This window comes from Porites lutea, chromosome 2 (assembly GCF_958299795.1).
Source record: "Porites lutea chromosome 2, jaPorLute2.1, whole genome shotgun sequence".
In the NCBI taxonomy this organism is placed as follows: Eukaryota; Metazoa; Cnidaria; class Anthozoa; order Scleractinia; family Poritidae; genus Porites; species Porites lutea.
This window is the reverse complement of record NC_133202.1, coordinates 28,167,131-28,183,303: the sequence shown is the minus strand read 5'-3', so window position 1 is coordinate 28,183,303 and position 16,173 is coordinate 28,167,131. Positions and strand designations below refer to the sequence as shown.

At 39.7% G+C, this 16,173-nt stretch overlaps 3 protein-coding genes across 3 annotated transcripts; 1 reads left to right on the top strand and 2 right to left on the bottom strand.

Moving 5' to 3' along the window:
- Positions 1-833: 833 nt before the first annotated feature.
- Positions 834-6,984, top strand: LOC140926798 (uncharacterized). Its single transcript, XM_073376489.1, has 4 exons — positions 834-1,115; positions 1,291-2,962; positions 3,799-4,016; positions 4,534-6,984. Exons 1-4 carry the CDS (start codon positions 912-914, stop codon positions 6,547-6,549), a joined length of 4,110 nt encoding a protein of 1,369 aa, XP_073232590.1. The 5' UTR covers positions 834-911; the 3' UTR covers positions 6,550-6,984.
- Positions 6,985-10,491: 3,507 nt separating this feature from the next.
- On the bottom strand, positions 10,492-11,412 carry LOC140925976 (adenosine receptor A2a-like). The gene has a single exon (XM_073375793.1). It carries the CDS (start codon positions 11,410-11,412, stop codon positions 10,492-10,494), a length of 921 nt encoding a protein of 306 aa, XP_073231894.1.
- A 1,789-nt stretch (positions 11,413-13,201) lies between these two features.
- LOC140925975 (THAP domain-containing protein 1-like) lies at positions 13,202-13,718 on the bottom strand. The gene is made up of 2 exons (XM_073375792.1): positions 13,362-13,718; positions 13,202-13,240 (listed from the first exon to the last, which is right to left on the bottom strand). The coding sequence occupies exons 1-2, from the start codon at positions 13,716-13,718 to the stop codon at positions 13,202-13,204; spliced, it is 396 nt and encodes a 131-aa protein (XP_073231893.1).
- Between the last annotated feature and the right edge of the window lie 2,455 nt (positions 13,719-16,173).

The window sequence follows — 16,173 nt, the reverse complement described above, 5'->3', positions numbered from 1 at the left end:
CAGGGTTTGCATTCCTTCGGGAAGTGCGTCACTATCTTGTTCAAGTTTTTCTATGACCACTTAACTTTTAGAAAACGAGGACAATTAGCCTTGTTGTTTTAGAAGAAACCAACTAGCAAACTACCTTTCATTCTATACCAAGCAAAAAAGAAGCCTTTTAATTTATACACATCTTGGATTCACAAACTTCGCGTTGACAAAAAGAACAAGAAAAACCAGATTTAACTGAAGGCAAAAATTAGTTCTTTTGAAATATAATACAAAAAATGCCCATTCGGAACACCAAAGTGCCACAGGGTGTAGACATGCAATTAATAAACGAGGAAGGCTCTGTTTGTTCAGCATATTGCAATAAGAGGACGTTTTTAGTCATGGAAATTTGTAGTGGAGCACCATGGGTAAGAAAATGTGGTAATCTACCCATCCGAGAAATTTTGGTAATGACGTGACCGTACGTCCGACCGACCGACCGTCCGTCCGCAATTTAAGTAATGGTTCGCGTAAGAAGGAAAGGGGCGAAACGCAACGCATGTGCAGAACGATCCATTTTAATTGAATTAATTAATTAATTTCCACCACTCTCATTGGTCAAAAACATCATTTTTACGATAAATCACGAAGAATCACGATTTGGGCCGAAACTAATGCCTTTTATGGTAGATATCTTATTGTTCCAACTCTCGGCCAATTCTCGGACGATTCGTATGTGCGGAAGTCGGTTTTCCGAAGTTAAGTTTGTTCTGACTTGAATGGCCGCCATTGTTACTGGATCTTCACGTACTGCTTTCTCTTAAAAAATTTCGTCGTTTAGCGGTCTTCGCAATTTTGTAAATAGTCTATATAATGTAAATAGTGTATATAGCTTGAAATCCGCTGGTATCTTCACTTTTTCTCGTACATTTTTTCTTCTAATGGTGTTCACCGCTCGTTGCGTGTGCACGAAACACAGCACCTGGAGCCATGGAAATGTATCGCCTGATGCATTACGAATTGCAGATCCTGAGGAGCTAAGGTTTTGCGAGGTTGATAGTTCGAAGAACAAAGGCCGAAAAAGAAAGATATGTTTAGCTTGCCGTGGAAGACTTGCTGCCGAAATAAAGTGCATGCGACTCGAGGTACGTTTATACTTCTGCAATTGCCATGTTTTGTTTTCTCATGTTTCAGACTTCTCTGTCGTTCGATAAGCTTGTATCTGATTTTTTCGCACACATAAACTTACGTCTCTTAGGTTAGTTTATGGAATACGTGCTAATTTTTTTTATTTATTTATTTTATCTGTTTGTTATTTAGGATCAACAAGCCAGTCAGTACACCACGGAAGATATGTGCGATGTACCAGTTGTCGGCGAAGGTGAAATTGACAACACCGAATATTCACCAAGCAGTCTACCTTCGTTTTCCAGCTCCAAACATGTGCAAGTTTTGGAACTGCCTTTACGACCGTACAAGGACGCGGAAAAAAGGACTCAGCAAGTTATGAGGTCAAAGACCATCGAGGTTGTTGAAGACTGTGCTAACAAATTTGTGCATTATAACGCGAAAGACATACCTGAATTTGTGAACGATTTGTTGAATTGCAAAAAGTGGAAGTCCACATTTGGAAGTTGCCACAACAAGGTTGACCAGGAGAGTATCTTCCTCACTAACCTTGCAGCTGAATACAAACGCTGCAAGGACAAAGATTTGAGTAAAGCGGTACGACTTCGATCAGCAAAGCAAACCCAGAAAATTTTGATTGGACAGACTTTGAGGGACAGTAGAATTTCTCTGAGTGGGGCAACCTCAGAGGTTTTCAAATCGCGCGTTGATGCAGCTAAAGATCTTGGCAGGATTCGAAGTTACTCTGATGAAAAGAGAAGACTTTTGTCAATTGTTGCAACAGATTACTCATATTCAGTACTAGAAAAACTCTTCAATTGTTCTTCGAAAATGGTCACCGCCGCTAGAGTACATTGCATTTTATTTGGACGTGGGGGTGTCCCCATGGACAAATTCAAATTTACCCGTCAATGTGTTAGTTCCGAAGTGTTAAAGGAACTTTGCGAATTTCTCCATAGAGATGATATATCAAGGCCATCGTCATGCCGGAGTGTCTTGGTTGAAGGCGAGGAGACAGCTGTGAGGTACTGGCAGGATACAGTCAAGGGACTTATTAACCAGTACCTTCTGGAATTCCCTAATGGAGTGAAGAGGACCTACATTTACACACACCTGCCAATTAATTTTCGAATGAACACCATGTTGGCAGGTCTGTGTAACTTGTGTGATGATTTTGGATACTCCAATTTTGATGAACTCTGTGCTATCATCTCCGAGGTGTCATCCAGTTGCTCTGATGTCAATGCATCAGCCCTCTCCAAGGATGTGAGACGCTATCAGAAATTTTTGAAGACAACATTCCCTAAACTTGCTCAGAAGCATTCTCCTTGCCTCGAACTTTGCTTGTCACATGCGTTTGATTCCTGTTCAGAAGAGCACAGCTCAGTTCTAACTGACATTTCTCTAATTTATGATGTGCATAGTTCCCTTATGCAATCAATTGAGTCCATGAGTGATGTTTCTGCCAAGGATGATTTAAAAGCCAGACTAGAAGAAGTGTATAAGGTGCACTTTGACTATTTGGGTCACCTTCTGCGTACCAAACATCAAGGTGACTACTACAAATTTGTTTTGAAGAATTTGAAGCCTGGAGAGTGCGTTATGGTCATTGACTATAAGATGAAATTGGAACTTGGGAAAAGGACCCGTGAGATTCAGCGTGATTGGTATGGGAAGAGGGGGATATCACTGCATGGATGTTACATTGTTGCACAGATTGGAGAAAACGAAAAAAACTGTGAGGTGTTTGACTTGTGGTCAGAAGATACCAAACAAGATGCCTTCTTTACCCAAAGTGCATTAGATGTCTGTTTTACGTGGCTTGAGAGGGCCTTCCCAGGATTCTCTGTTTATCTATTTTCTGGTATGTGTGCAATTTATTTCCACTACATGTTACATTCATACACTATAAATTAAATAGTGAAATGTTACATACACTATATATATGTTGTAGTTTCATTTTTTCACTGGTTTATTTTTCATCTTTCTTTGATATATTTATTAAAATATATTAAACAAAAAACACAGAGAAAACAAGGGAAAATAAAAGTTGAACCAAGGATAAAATTGAACTACAACATATAGAGTGTTTTCACTCACTTGACCAGCAGCTGTGTAACTTTATTGGAACAAAGGAAAGTGTTTACATGAGAGAAGAGTTCAATTCCCCGTGATTAGTGTGGGACACTATCTTGACCGCCGTCTCATTGTTTTGAGACACCTATATGGCCGCCATGACATCACGTTAAAACGCTCTATACATGTACATACTGTACGTAAAACCTGATCCAGATACTTCAGTGATCTAAAGGGATAGGCACTACTCTTGCAATCTGTCACCAGCTCATGGGCTTCCAGAAACATTTAAACATTTAACTTAAAAGTTAACTGGGTTTTGAAAAGAGCTCTCAAGGCTTAGGGGAGTAAATTTTGGACAACAAGAATAAGGCACATTTGGCTCTTTGTTTAGGTTAAATACATTCTAACAATCACGTGTGGAAAGACGCCAGTTGCAGAACTGCATTGTCAGGTTTTCTTTGTTTGTTATAACGATCTAATACTGCATTTATTTTTTTATTTCTCTTCATGCATATATTTTAATGCCAGGAAGATCAACATCTAATTCCACTTTCAAATACGTTATTATTTTTATAATGCAATAAAAATGATTCTAACACTTATTATACATTATATCCACAGACAATGGTCCTCATTATCATAACACTGCAGTTCTAACATACCTAAGTGAGGTTAATGAAGTATTCAACTTGAGCTTGTTGGAATACAACAACTTTGAAGCTGGGGAAGGGAAGACGTCTCTTGACACCCACTTTGCCCACATATCCCACAAAATTGTGCGATATGTTCGCCTGGGCAATGATCTGGAAACTGGAGAGGAGCTTGGACAGCTTGTGCAGGTAAATTCAATGCAGTTAAGAACATATAGTGAATATGGCTTCTGATGTTTTGCTACACTGTATGCACATATTTCATTAATTTTTTGATACTTGAGCAGCATATTTATTTTCATAAATAATCAAAAATGGAACTTAGGTTTTTGCTGGCATTACACAGGTATTGTAGTGATTCACTTTAGGAGCCTCCTTCTAATATTTGGTCACTCTAAAAAGCTCCTTAATATAAAATAGGCACATATCCTTATTTAGTGCCCAATAAGCACTGTCCCTAAGTTGAGCAACCCAAATTCAATGCCCCCTCTATCCAATTCAAAATAATTTATAGCAAAAAGTACACAGGCTGAATAATGATGACATAGCAGACAAAAATGGTAAACATAACTCAAAGTAAGGGGTGACTGTCCCCAGGTGATGATAGATACACCTTTTTGAGTAAAGGAACAAAAGTATATTAGTCAGCTTTGATATACACAGCACATTGTTATTTTTTTTTCTTTTTTCTTTCTTTTTGAAATAGAGCATGAAGAATGTATCATGTTTCCAGTTGTCCATCGAAAGAAGTAGAGCTCCTAAGAAAATGGGCACCTTCAAGGATATTTCCTTATTTGGGAACTTCATATTTCCTCTTCAAGGAGAATTTGCTGGGGGCATCATCGCACATTCCTTGGCTGGTATTGGCAAAGTTGTCAAAAAGACAAAGGTTCAGATTCAAAAGATCACTACAAGAAATTCCCCCATGGCTGGCTCAACAGGCTCTTCCATCTCTTCGCAATTACCAGTACCACAAACCAGAGAAGAGGGCTTACAAAGTCTCTCCAGCCAGGATGTATATAGTGTACGTTTTATAAACCATGCACCTGAGCCACTACAGTCCCCATCCTTTTTTCCGAGTGGAAGGATTACCACAAATCTGCAGCCATCTAATGGATATGCTTTAAAGAAATCCTCTGGTAAGAGAGTAATTTTCTCCTTGGCTCAAAAAGAAATAATGATATCTTTTTACAACCGACAAGCATCAAGTGGTGTCAGAGCCGATCCAAAAGATGTCATTGCATGTATGAGAGACCGGGGTGTAGAAGTCCTTAAAGAGACACAAATCCGTAGCTGGTGGAGTACCTACCATCAGAAAAGGAAACAAACTTTGAATGTCTTGCAAGAGGAAGCATGTCATTTGCAAAGGAGTAATCCGTCTCCAAGCATCCCTGGCTCGACCACTCCTGTGTCTGTCCCTGGCTCGACAGTACCTGTACAGCAGCCCACTCCTGTTTCTGTCCCTGGCTCGACAGTTCCTGTACAGCAGCCCACTCCTGTTTCCGTCCCTGGCTCGACAGTTCCTGTACAGCAGCCCACTCCTGTTTCCGTCCCTGGCTCAACAGTTCCTGTACAGCAGCCCACTCCTGTTTCCGTCCCTGGCTCAACAGTTCCTGTACTGCCGGCCACTCCTGTGTCTGGCCCTGGCTTGACAGTTCCTGTACAGCAGCCCACTCCTGTTTCCGTCCCTGGCTCGACAGTTCCTGTACAGGAGCTCACTCCTGTTTCCGTCCCTGGCTCAACAGTTCCTGTACAGCAACCCACTCCTGTTTCCGTCCCTGGCTTGACAGTTCCTGTACAGCAGCCCACCCCCATTTCCGTCCCTGGCTCGACAGTTCCCGTACAGCACCCCACTCCTGTCTCTGTCCCTGGCTCGACAGTTCCTGTACAGCAGCCCGCTCCTGTGTCTGTCCCTGGCTCGACAACATCTGTACAGCAGCCCACTCCTGTGCCTAGACGGCAGCCTAACCCTGTGTGTGCCCATACCTCAACAGTTCCTACCACTGTGTCCCAGTCAACTATACAGCCTACCCTGGTTCTAAACAACACTTCACGTTCTGCTACAGCCCCCTTTGGTGTAATTACAGGGTACACAGTTCCCGGCTTAACAGACATATTACAGTGGACCTTCCCAGCAGACTTCTGCCAGTCAACTTTAGGAGGAAGAAGTGGCAGTAATGCTTGTACTTTCATTGCCTTGTACTTTGGACACCTCTACCTCCATTGGAAGTTGCCACCTCCACTCCACAGTGTTCTTTCAATGGAGTGGAAGTCTGCACTGTACAAAGCAATGAAAAAGGGAAATGAAATCCATGATGAATTGTTCGAAGGAGAGGGAGTGGATGTGGCCGTGGAAGATGCTGTGGAAATGGCAGGGACAGAATGCTTTGTTCAGTACATAGGACAAGGTCTTGATCTTATTGGAAGCGACTGCGAAGATCAATTGGCAGAAGTAATGGAAATGTTGAGTACGTCTACCCCACCATCCAGTTGCAATGTGGTGGTCACTAGAGGGAGAAGTTTCCTTTTTATTGTAAATAAAGATCGATCATGTATGATAGTGGACTCACATAGGCATGTAAACGTAGGAGCAATGATTGCTTATTGCCCTTCAAAGTGTACAAGGATGTTAGCCAAGTGGGTCAGAACTATGTTCCGAGAGACATGGCAATGCGATTTGAGAGCCTGTTCTGTCACTCCCATTTTCTATAGTACTGTATAATATGCAAGCTAGCCAATGGCAGCATTTTTATTTACTACATGGCAGAAGTCACCTGCCTAAGAAAACCTTTGTTGTCAGTCACTAGAATTGTGTGTAGCCAGAACCTCATTATGGATTGCTGTTTATATTTTGTGTAGGAGTGAGGGGGTGGAGAAGGGGGTAGCGATTGGCAATGTTTCTCAGCATTTATTGTTTTTTTTTTTCAATTTCAGGTTGTACAAATATTTCTTTTTGGATTATTTGATTTTATTTGATCGTAGCTGGCTTTTCACGAGTTTTTGCTGTTCATGAGTTTTTACTTGTGGTAATTGCCTAAAAAAACCCCTCCCACACCCCCTCATAAAAACCCTGATGGTCCATCTTTGAGTAAGAACTCTTGCTGGGTGCATGCAATCTTTTATAGCTTTGAAGAATACAGTTATTACTCTTGAATTATTGAGGAAAATAATATTTTTGCCTCATTGTTTTTTTTGCGGTTGGGTCGGGGGGGGGGGGTTGGGAAGTGATGTTCAAAAATGTCATTTTTGGCATACAAATGTTTTGTCATGGAAACAATAACTGATGGCACTTAAGGTTAGTGTTTGTTATTTGTCACTTTTGTCAAGTGACATGACTTCAAAAACTTATATGAAAGTTGCAGGCAATAAACTATTACGTGAGAAACTGTAGATCTTTCATGAAGTAAGAGGTATACAAGCAGGGAAGGACTGCATATGCTCCAGTTTGGATTTTATTTGTCATAAAAACACTGATTTTCTTATCAATCAAAAAACGGGTTATATTTCAATATTTTTACATAATTATACTTGTTCGCCACTGTGTATAAAGGTACATAGTGATGAAGGATGATTTTTCACAACAAGTGAATGAAATAAACAAACATTTGAAAAAAAAAATATATATATATATATATACGAAAATATCCTTTGGCCTAAGATTATTTGAACACCTAATTGAAGTAACGTTGACTCATGAAAAGCAAAAATCATGAATGATCTCACTGATAGGAATTCTGGGTGGACAGCACTGGCAATCTAATCAAGACGTTTCCTTTGTTTGAGACATTTTAGAACACAATTTATGCAACATTCAGAAGGAAATTATTCAGCTTCCCGGTTACCTTTAGGTTGCTTTTCACAGTGACAACTTTTCTTAACTAGGTGTATTGGTTCTGTTTCTAACCCTAGCCAAAAGTGTTCCTATAGCAACATCTATGAAACCGGAAGTCATACAAGAAAAACCTTCCTTGCCTTCCGGTATGCAAAAGAACTTACAGGGTCAAATCCCTGATCATACAAGCCAGAACAAATCTTATTTGATTGTAGGAAAAAACTACCAGTTCGTCTCGTATCGACCGAAGCTTGTGGTCTTTGTTCTTTTCAATGCAGTTCCGTGTTGCTTCAAAATTTTCTTCGGTTACTTGGAGGAGGTTTGCCAGCCGCACGTGGTCAATGGGCGCCCCCGCAGCAAAAGAATCGATGGCGTATATTTGCGCTGTCGCTTCGGCCACATGAAGCATTCCTGCAACCGCCTTGAAATCTTTGCCGTTCATTATTTCTTGGGTCGTGCGTATTTTGCCATTGGACTTATAGTTATTCTCGTACAAGCGGATTAGGCTGGCTTTCTACAAAATAACAATACCGCAAGTAGTGAAAATATTATCACAACACAAAATTCAACAGGCAATGATAATGAGGAATATTTGACTTTTCTAGTTTTATTTTTGATGGATATCAAATATGATGGAGCCTTGAAAACGAAGTGTTTGAACGATTTCTTGCTTACCGAGGTCGTACTTTTTGCCACTTTTGCACGCGGAGCTTCTTCTCCAGCGGAAGGCGACGACAAGGGACGTTTTCTAACAAAAAAGACAGAAAAAAAGTAAGAAATCTTCGTCCTATTGTAACTTGTATTGAAAAATAATGTTTCCTTACCGGTCAGTCATTTTGCAAAGTAATAAAAACACTCCTTCAGACTTGTAAGCGGGAGAATTCTGGAGACGTGATCAATCGAGTGCGCTGTCCTGCCGCGATGTACACGTGTTTTCGTTGTCAATCCCCAGTGGTTGTGGATCTTGTTTCAAACGAGGTGGCAAAAAGTGTCTAAATCAGGCATCAAATTATTGAATCTATCCAATAAGCAAGCTAAAATGGTATTTTGGAAACCTTCCACACATACGATCTTCTCGAAAGTTCGCACACGAGCGGAAGGACCAAAACATTACAGTTTCCTGTTTTTTGTCTCCATAAAGTCTCTACCGAAATCCAGCATTTTTACATTTCAATTTGAATTTCGCGCTAAACGACCAATCAACCAATGAAAACGCAAGAAATAATTGGATCAGCCCGGAAACCCAAACGGCTCCTGCTGCACTTGGCCTATTGTTCTCCCGGTAGTTTTTACGCGAACCATTACTTAATTGTGAAAAAATAACTAAGCCGGGGGTGACAAAAAATGCATCTCGGTTAGCCCCTTTGGTTCCTTTTAGCAGCCGAAATGACAGATTTCCCTATCTTTTTATACACTTCAACAAGCCAGGTGAAATCCCTACCCTTTTATATACCTGAAGCTTGAAAAGGTACCCCGTTCGAGCGGACCCCCCTATTAAGGCCACTACAGGGAGTAACCCCGGGGATAAATCATAAGCAATGGTTTCCAAAATTTAAATATAAGGATTAAGTAGAAACGTTACAGGCGACCGTTGAAAATTAGAGACTTTGTATGAGAAATAAAATAAAACTGTGAAAGGTTTGAACCCAGGAGAAATAAAATACTAAGATCTTCGAACGCTAAGTAACGTTAAATCTAATTTTTCCTTCAATGAAATGAATAAAAAAGACTTACCTGCGATGTATTCATAAAACACGACGGGTGCAAAGGCGGAAATGACACGTTTACTAGGCTCTTGCACTGTGAACAAGTGAGCCCTTGCACCTGTCGTGTAAGTGCTAATTGTCGTAATGCAAATTACTTGGTAAGCGCAACAGCGGTCACAGGCACTGGACGAAAGCCAGACGTGTCTCGAAGTCCGGCACAAATGGTTCAATTTGATGGGGAAATTATAAAGCTTTTTTCGTGCCGATCTCTTAGACAGGAAAAGGAGGTTTCCCTCTTGGGTTGGAGCTGAAGAAATTTGCAGCAGACTCGAATTTCGGCGAAAAAACGGCATTTTTTATGCGACTGGTCCAGGACCCTGCCAGATCGAAGTGACCAGCCTTGACTTCGTCTTATAAAGGGAGTAACAGTGGTTATGCAATAAAGCCAAAAACAACAAACAGTAAAACGACAAGCAGACACCGAAACACGGTGGAATATATCGCAGGTAAGTCTTTTTTATTTATTTTATTGAAGGAAAAATTCGATCTAACGTTATTTAGCGTTCGCAGATCTCAGTATTTTATTTCTCATACAAAGTCTCATATTTTCAATCGCCTGTAACGCGACACCGACGCGTCTAGCAAAAAGGTCACGCGTCACCTATGGTAAGTAGATTACTTTATACCTGTGGTCTCAATTCTTAATCAAAAATCCTTCTCACTTATCAGCCGACGATAAAAATTTTGACAAATTTTCAATGTATCAGTGAGAGTCCTCCACTGGGCCTCTTTGAAAAGTTTTTTTTTTTTTTTTTTTCACGAGATCTGATCATAAAACATATAATTAGTTTCATTTTTAACTCAAAAGGAAACTTTTGTTATAAAATTTGACATTCGTGCCACTATATAATTATCATACATGAAATGAATAAGCCACATTTGACACCATACAGTTCCTGCGTACGGCTCTTTACTTGAGTCCAGTAATTCAGCAGGTAGAAACCTCTTGAGCTGTTCTCAGTGGCTTACAAAAGGGAGGTTGGTATCGTCTTGCCTTAAATAAAATGATACAGTTAATCTTGGGTATGGCCTAGGACGCCTAACAACGTTTGCGCACTAAGCCCACTTAGCAGCATTTCAGCATCTTACGAAAAGCGTTTCTAAATTCTTCATTTTTCCATCCATAGATAAGAGGGTTGCATATGGCATTCAAAAACATGGCCACGTCGTAGACGATCTTCTCCGGTAGCATTGGATGGCCCCAGAAAATTCGAAGGGATGTCACAACCAGCAAAGCGATGATACTGAGTAGACACAGCGCTACAATTATGGCGAGAGTGTGGGCACCTTTCATGTGATGCTTGACGGTGGTCATTCCTGGAATGTCGCGGCCCTGTTCTCTGACATGTTGTCTCTGTTTGTAGGACACAATGAAGATGTAGGTGTACAAGCATAAAATGATCAGCAAGGGGACAAGAAACATTGACAGAGCTTGGAATACAAGATGCCATCTGACGCGGAGCACTTGGGGGGTATTATTGTCTGCCTTCATCTGTCTGCGTAACTCTTTGAAATCTTTCCCTGTTGCCCTCTGAAGCACCTCTGGAAAAGCCACAATAACGACCAGAGCCCACAGCCACATCGCGATGGAAACGATCCGTGCTCGGCGTTTGGTCACTATGACCTGGTATCTTAAGGCGAATTTGATGGCGATGAAACGTTCTGAACTCATTAAGGTGAGATGAAGAACAATGACCGAAAGGAGAAACAAGGTGACAGTTCCGCCTACTTCTTTAAGAATACTTGGACATTGCCCAACATTACTATACTTAAGGCATAACTGAATGATATCAAGAATCAAGGGAATCGCTAGTAAGCCGTCGGCGATGGACAAACTCACCAGAATGTTGTTGGAAGCAGTTCGCAGGTTCCGAAATTTGTGAAACGCTCTTATCACGAAATAACTCCCGAGCAAAGCAACGATTGTGATAATCCCATGAACGTTCAACAGTAGAATAAATTCCCACTTCGGTAAATTGTTCTTCATTGCGGGAGGAAGATATGTTGTCTTTACAGTTCAGGAGGGATTATTCTGTGTTTGGTTAATTGCGGGAGGAAAATTCTGCCCCCTAATATGTTTCGTATACAGTTCGACACACTTACAGTACTTATACCACGGTCGTTCCGTCTCTTATCATAATCAAGCTATATAAATATTCAGTGGTCAGCCATGGCCAGGTGAACTTAACTCTGTATATGATCAAAGGATATTAGATAACGATAGCAACTATTGATAAAAATATGCAGGTTAATGTTAGGTAACTGCTTTAATTGCTGCGTTCTAAAACGTCAAACTCTAAATTTCTTGGCAAATTCATTGACAATCCATGAAGAAAGTGAATAACATGTCAAAATTGCGTAGTATAGAGTTAAGGAAATAAAACTAGTCACCACGCATTGTGCTCTTAAGTTTTATTAAACAACTGACTGCGTTCAACGGTGAAATGAACAAGCACAAAGTCAAATAAGTCATAAAAGAGAAACTTATATTTGGCCTAGAGAGAAAAACAAAAGAAATTGTGGCACTCTTAATAAAAAGTAGTTGTAACAGCAGGCTTTGAAAGTTTCATAAACTAGTAAGTGCGTCTTATCAAGTTTAAAATACAAGGAACAGCCGAACATGTACGAAGTGCGAGCTTATTAGCAGATCTAAAAACCTCTATAAATACTCCTTTGAATTAATATTATTATTACTATTAATGCTAGAATTTTAGAGGCTGACAGTTTTTTTTATTGAAATGAAATGTTTTTAATTCGAATAAGCTTTTCTTAGTTAAGGTCTCCGTAAAGGAAAACGAGGTGCCCACAGAAAAAAAATTCTAGTCGCGCGAGTATTTTCGCTATAAAGGCAAGTTATATATCAAATTAAAGCTAAAAGACTAAATTCTTTTATAAAAGATTTTATTTCATCGAATTTCAAAAGGCGCTTAAGTTTTTTGCTCTCGAACTCAGAGGTATCGAGTTTACTGCTGAAGCGCCAGCCCTTTCGCGTTGTTAAATATTCACTTCCTTTTTATTGCATCTGATTGACAGATAAAAGACCTAAAACAGTGAGGAAATTTGCATATGTCTCGTATTAGCGGAATTATTGCATTTCAAACTAAAAAGTCGAATCTCGAGCGCGATTTACCCAAAGAAACTGACATAAAATGAGTTACAAAGGGAAATCCGAGGTATTTACTTAAGTTTTTTGCTTAACAGTCGTCTGTGCGACTGCTATGAATTCTTAAGCAAGACTGCAGTTTCGGAACTATAGCGTTCCTCGTCAGTTGCTACTATGGTAAAGTCTTAGGTACAGAGAGCGAAGCAGACTGTTTAAATACTGGTGGCTAGGATCGAAAATACTAACTTGCCATTGGCTGCAAAGGTAACCAATAGCGTAGGTGTATCCTTCATCCGCGTTCTGTTGTGTTTCCTCCAGGGTCAAAAATGCTTTTTTGGGCTGAACCGGTATGATAGTATCTGACTAGGTTGCAGTGATACCAGGTCACTGACATGTCCTAGTGCTTGTAAGTGTCTTTCTCAGGAGATTCGAGATATTTTCTTGTAACTTTCTCCGGCAAAATCAGTAGCCCGAGTGAGATTTCTTCCCACGAGTTATGACCGAGCACTGTCTAAAAATATCACTGTAAGAAATAAGCGTTGACAGGCCAAACACGACTCATAAGCTCGTGATAATGTGAAACGTGACCTTGAGAGTCTACTTGAACAGTTCTCTTCCTTTTTTCTCTCGCGCGAAGGTTACTAGCACTACACAGTGCAAGACGTGTAGCATTCTAAACTTTGACTGAGTACATCTTCGCAGATCTAGCAATCTGTGAAAAACAGCAAAACAATTGTGTTTTCTTTAACTTTCATGGTACGGGGACCAATTATTAATCACAGAAAGAAAAATCCCATAAAATGTCTCGAGCAGGTGTGACAATACTTTCTTACCATTCGCGCTTCCCTTCTCTTTTTAGATGGTGGCTCGTCATCTTCTCCTTTCCGTTTAGCGTGTATTGATGGGAAAACACAAACCCCAATTTCATCTTTTTTTAAATCCCGCTTTAAGTTCACTTCTTTGCTTAACGGCCTTTGAAAGTCGTCTGGAGCAAAGTATTCGGAACACAACGACGAGGTCTTCCCCGGCACCCACATCTTCCTCCTCTCCAGTACGAAGTCGACCCACTTCTTTCGCCTTTTCTTTTTAATCGGACACAAGTCGCCGAAAAATGGAATTTTATGCATGGATATATTCCTATCTGGGTCCTTTACGTTGCCACAACGCGCTGCAACGCATCTCTCAGGCATTATAAATCTCGGCTTGGGAAGAAGAGATGTAACAGGCCGAACTGATACAAGTTCCTGAAGCTACGTCATCATACGTCACGGATACTATCCGGCCGAGAGGAGACTAATACGAATGGTGGACCAAAATGGCAGCAAATTTCGGAGACTTTAAAAAATCATAAAAAAAATCATGTTTTGTTCAAATCGCAAAATTTTTTCGCAGAAGTTCCTCTTTCAATGTGTACTTTCAGATAAGAAAAGAAAATTTTTTCGGTTATGGGCACTTTAAGTACTGTCAGCCGTATGCTAAAAGAACAACGCATTTAATGACTTGGTCTAACACGCGGTCCATAAAACCCAGACAACAACAACAACAAAATGGCAACTATTCTTCTATTCGTAGTTAAACAAGTTAGTTCAATGCTCTTTTTTTATGATTTTTTCCCACCACATTCTTGGGCGTTGCCTCTAGACTGCGTGGATTTTGCTCTTTTTCAAACGTTTTGTTTCAACATCATGATAGAAGCATACGCGCGCACAAAACCCAACTGGACTTATTCTGATTAGCTTGCGCCTAATGCTGCTATTGGACTAAGTTTGCTGCACTGTTTCAAGTGTCAATAAAGGAATTGGGATTAACGTTCAAAAATGGTTTTAACTCACCTCAACTGAGTTGAGAGGAAAACGTAGTTATTTAAAAAACGCAAGCCGCGCCGCAAATCTCTTACCCTTGCAATGAAAAGATGTACCAGGGAATTGCGAGAGAACTTATGACAAAAACACAGAGTTGATTCTGTCCTTAAATCTTGCTCAACCTTTTACTATAAGAAAGGAGATTTAAAACAACGTCTAGGGCAATTGGTGTATGTTCAATCGCTCGCAAACTTGTTGGGCACTCAACCTCTAATAGTTTTAGGTTCCAAACAACGTCCCACGCAAAAAAATCCGAAGTCGGATGAAGGAGATCAAAGGATCGTTGATCAAAGGATATTAGATTACGATAACAGCTATTGATCATGTTCCTTTTGTTTTAATAGCGTGAAAACAAAATAGGACACATCTGCAATAAAGGTAAAATTAAACCATTTACATTCACCAAAATGCAAATAAACACGATTTTTCCATAAAATATGCAGGTTTATGTCAGGTAACTGCCTTAATTATTGCCTCCTAACACGTAAAACTCTAAAGTTCTTCGCAAATCCATTAAGAATCCATTAAGAAAGTAAATAGCATGTCAAAATTGCATAGTATAGAGTTAAGGAAATAAAACTAGTTATCACGCAGTACTTTTAATTAAACAACTGACTGCGTTAACGCTGAAATGAATAACTACAAAGTCAAATAACTCATAAAAAAGAACCTTATATTTGGCCTAAAAAGAAAAAAAAAACTATGCCACTCTTAATAAACAGTAGTTGTAACAGCAGGCTTTGAAAGTTTAATAAACTAGTAAGGGCGTCTTATCCAGTCTAAAATACAAGGAACAGCCGAACATGTACGAAGTGCGAGCTTATTAACAGGTCTAAAAAACTCCTAAATACTCCTTTGAATTAATGTTATTATTATTATTATTATTATTATTATTATTACTATTATAACTACTATTATTATTATTATTATTATTACTATTATTATTTAAGAGAATATCAAGTCAGTTTATTAATATCAACATCAGAACCGGCTTCACACGTAAGAAATGCATGGGTCCTGTTTCTTTGCGACTGTGGATAAGTTTCGGCTTAAAATAGATTTTTTTATTCTATACACTGTATGGAGAAGAGGATCAAAGTGAAAGCGCCATTGTCAGCTGAACAGAAATTGTTTTTATTCATCGAAGTAGACACACTGGCTCGACACCTTCGTTTTTGAGCCATTAATCAAGCGACTAGCAAACGTCAGTTTTCATTTCTAACTTTGTGATGCTGTGTTATTAACAATTAATTGACACGCGTAAACCATTATGTAGGAAAATAATGATTTCGAAAGGAGAAATAAATTGAATTCATACTTGCTGGCGACATTTATAAGAAATTAAACTTATTAAAGAGCGGAAGACGTTTGAGGCGGAATAGATAAATAAAGAACGCCCATATTTCTACAGGTGTTCATGTAAAGAAAAGAGGCGACCAAACAGGACAAATTGGCAAACACCCAAATATGGTTGCAAAACTTAGTTTGCCACTTTTCATTTTCGAATTTCAGAACCCACGGGCAGTTCCTTTAATAAGGATATTTTACAAAGACTTCTTACAAAAATAGGACCCTTAGATCACTCAGCGGCGATCTGTTTGAAGCGTACAGGAGGTGCTAAAAATTAGTATATCTGCTTAACTGAAAAGTGTTTATTTCCGGTTTGAGGAATTAGGAGACCGCATACTATTAGAGTCGTTTTTCTTTTCCCGCGGGATTCGGGTAGGTATCGTTCTGGATGCCATATGATTTCACGGTTTGGACGAAATCTTAGACTGGCTGG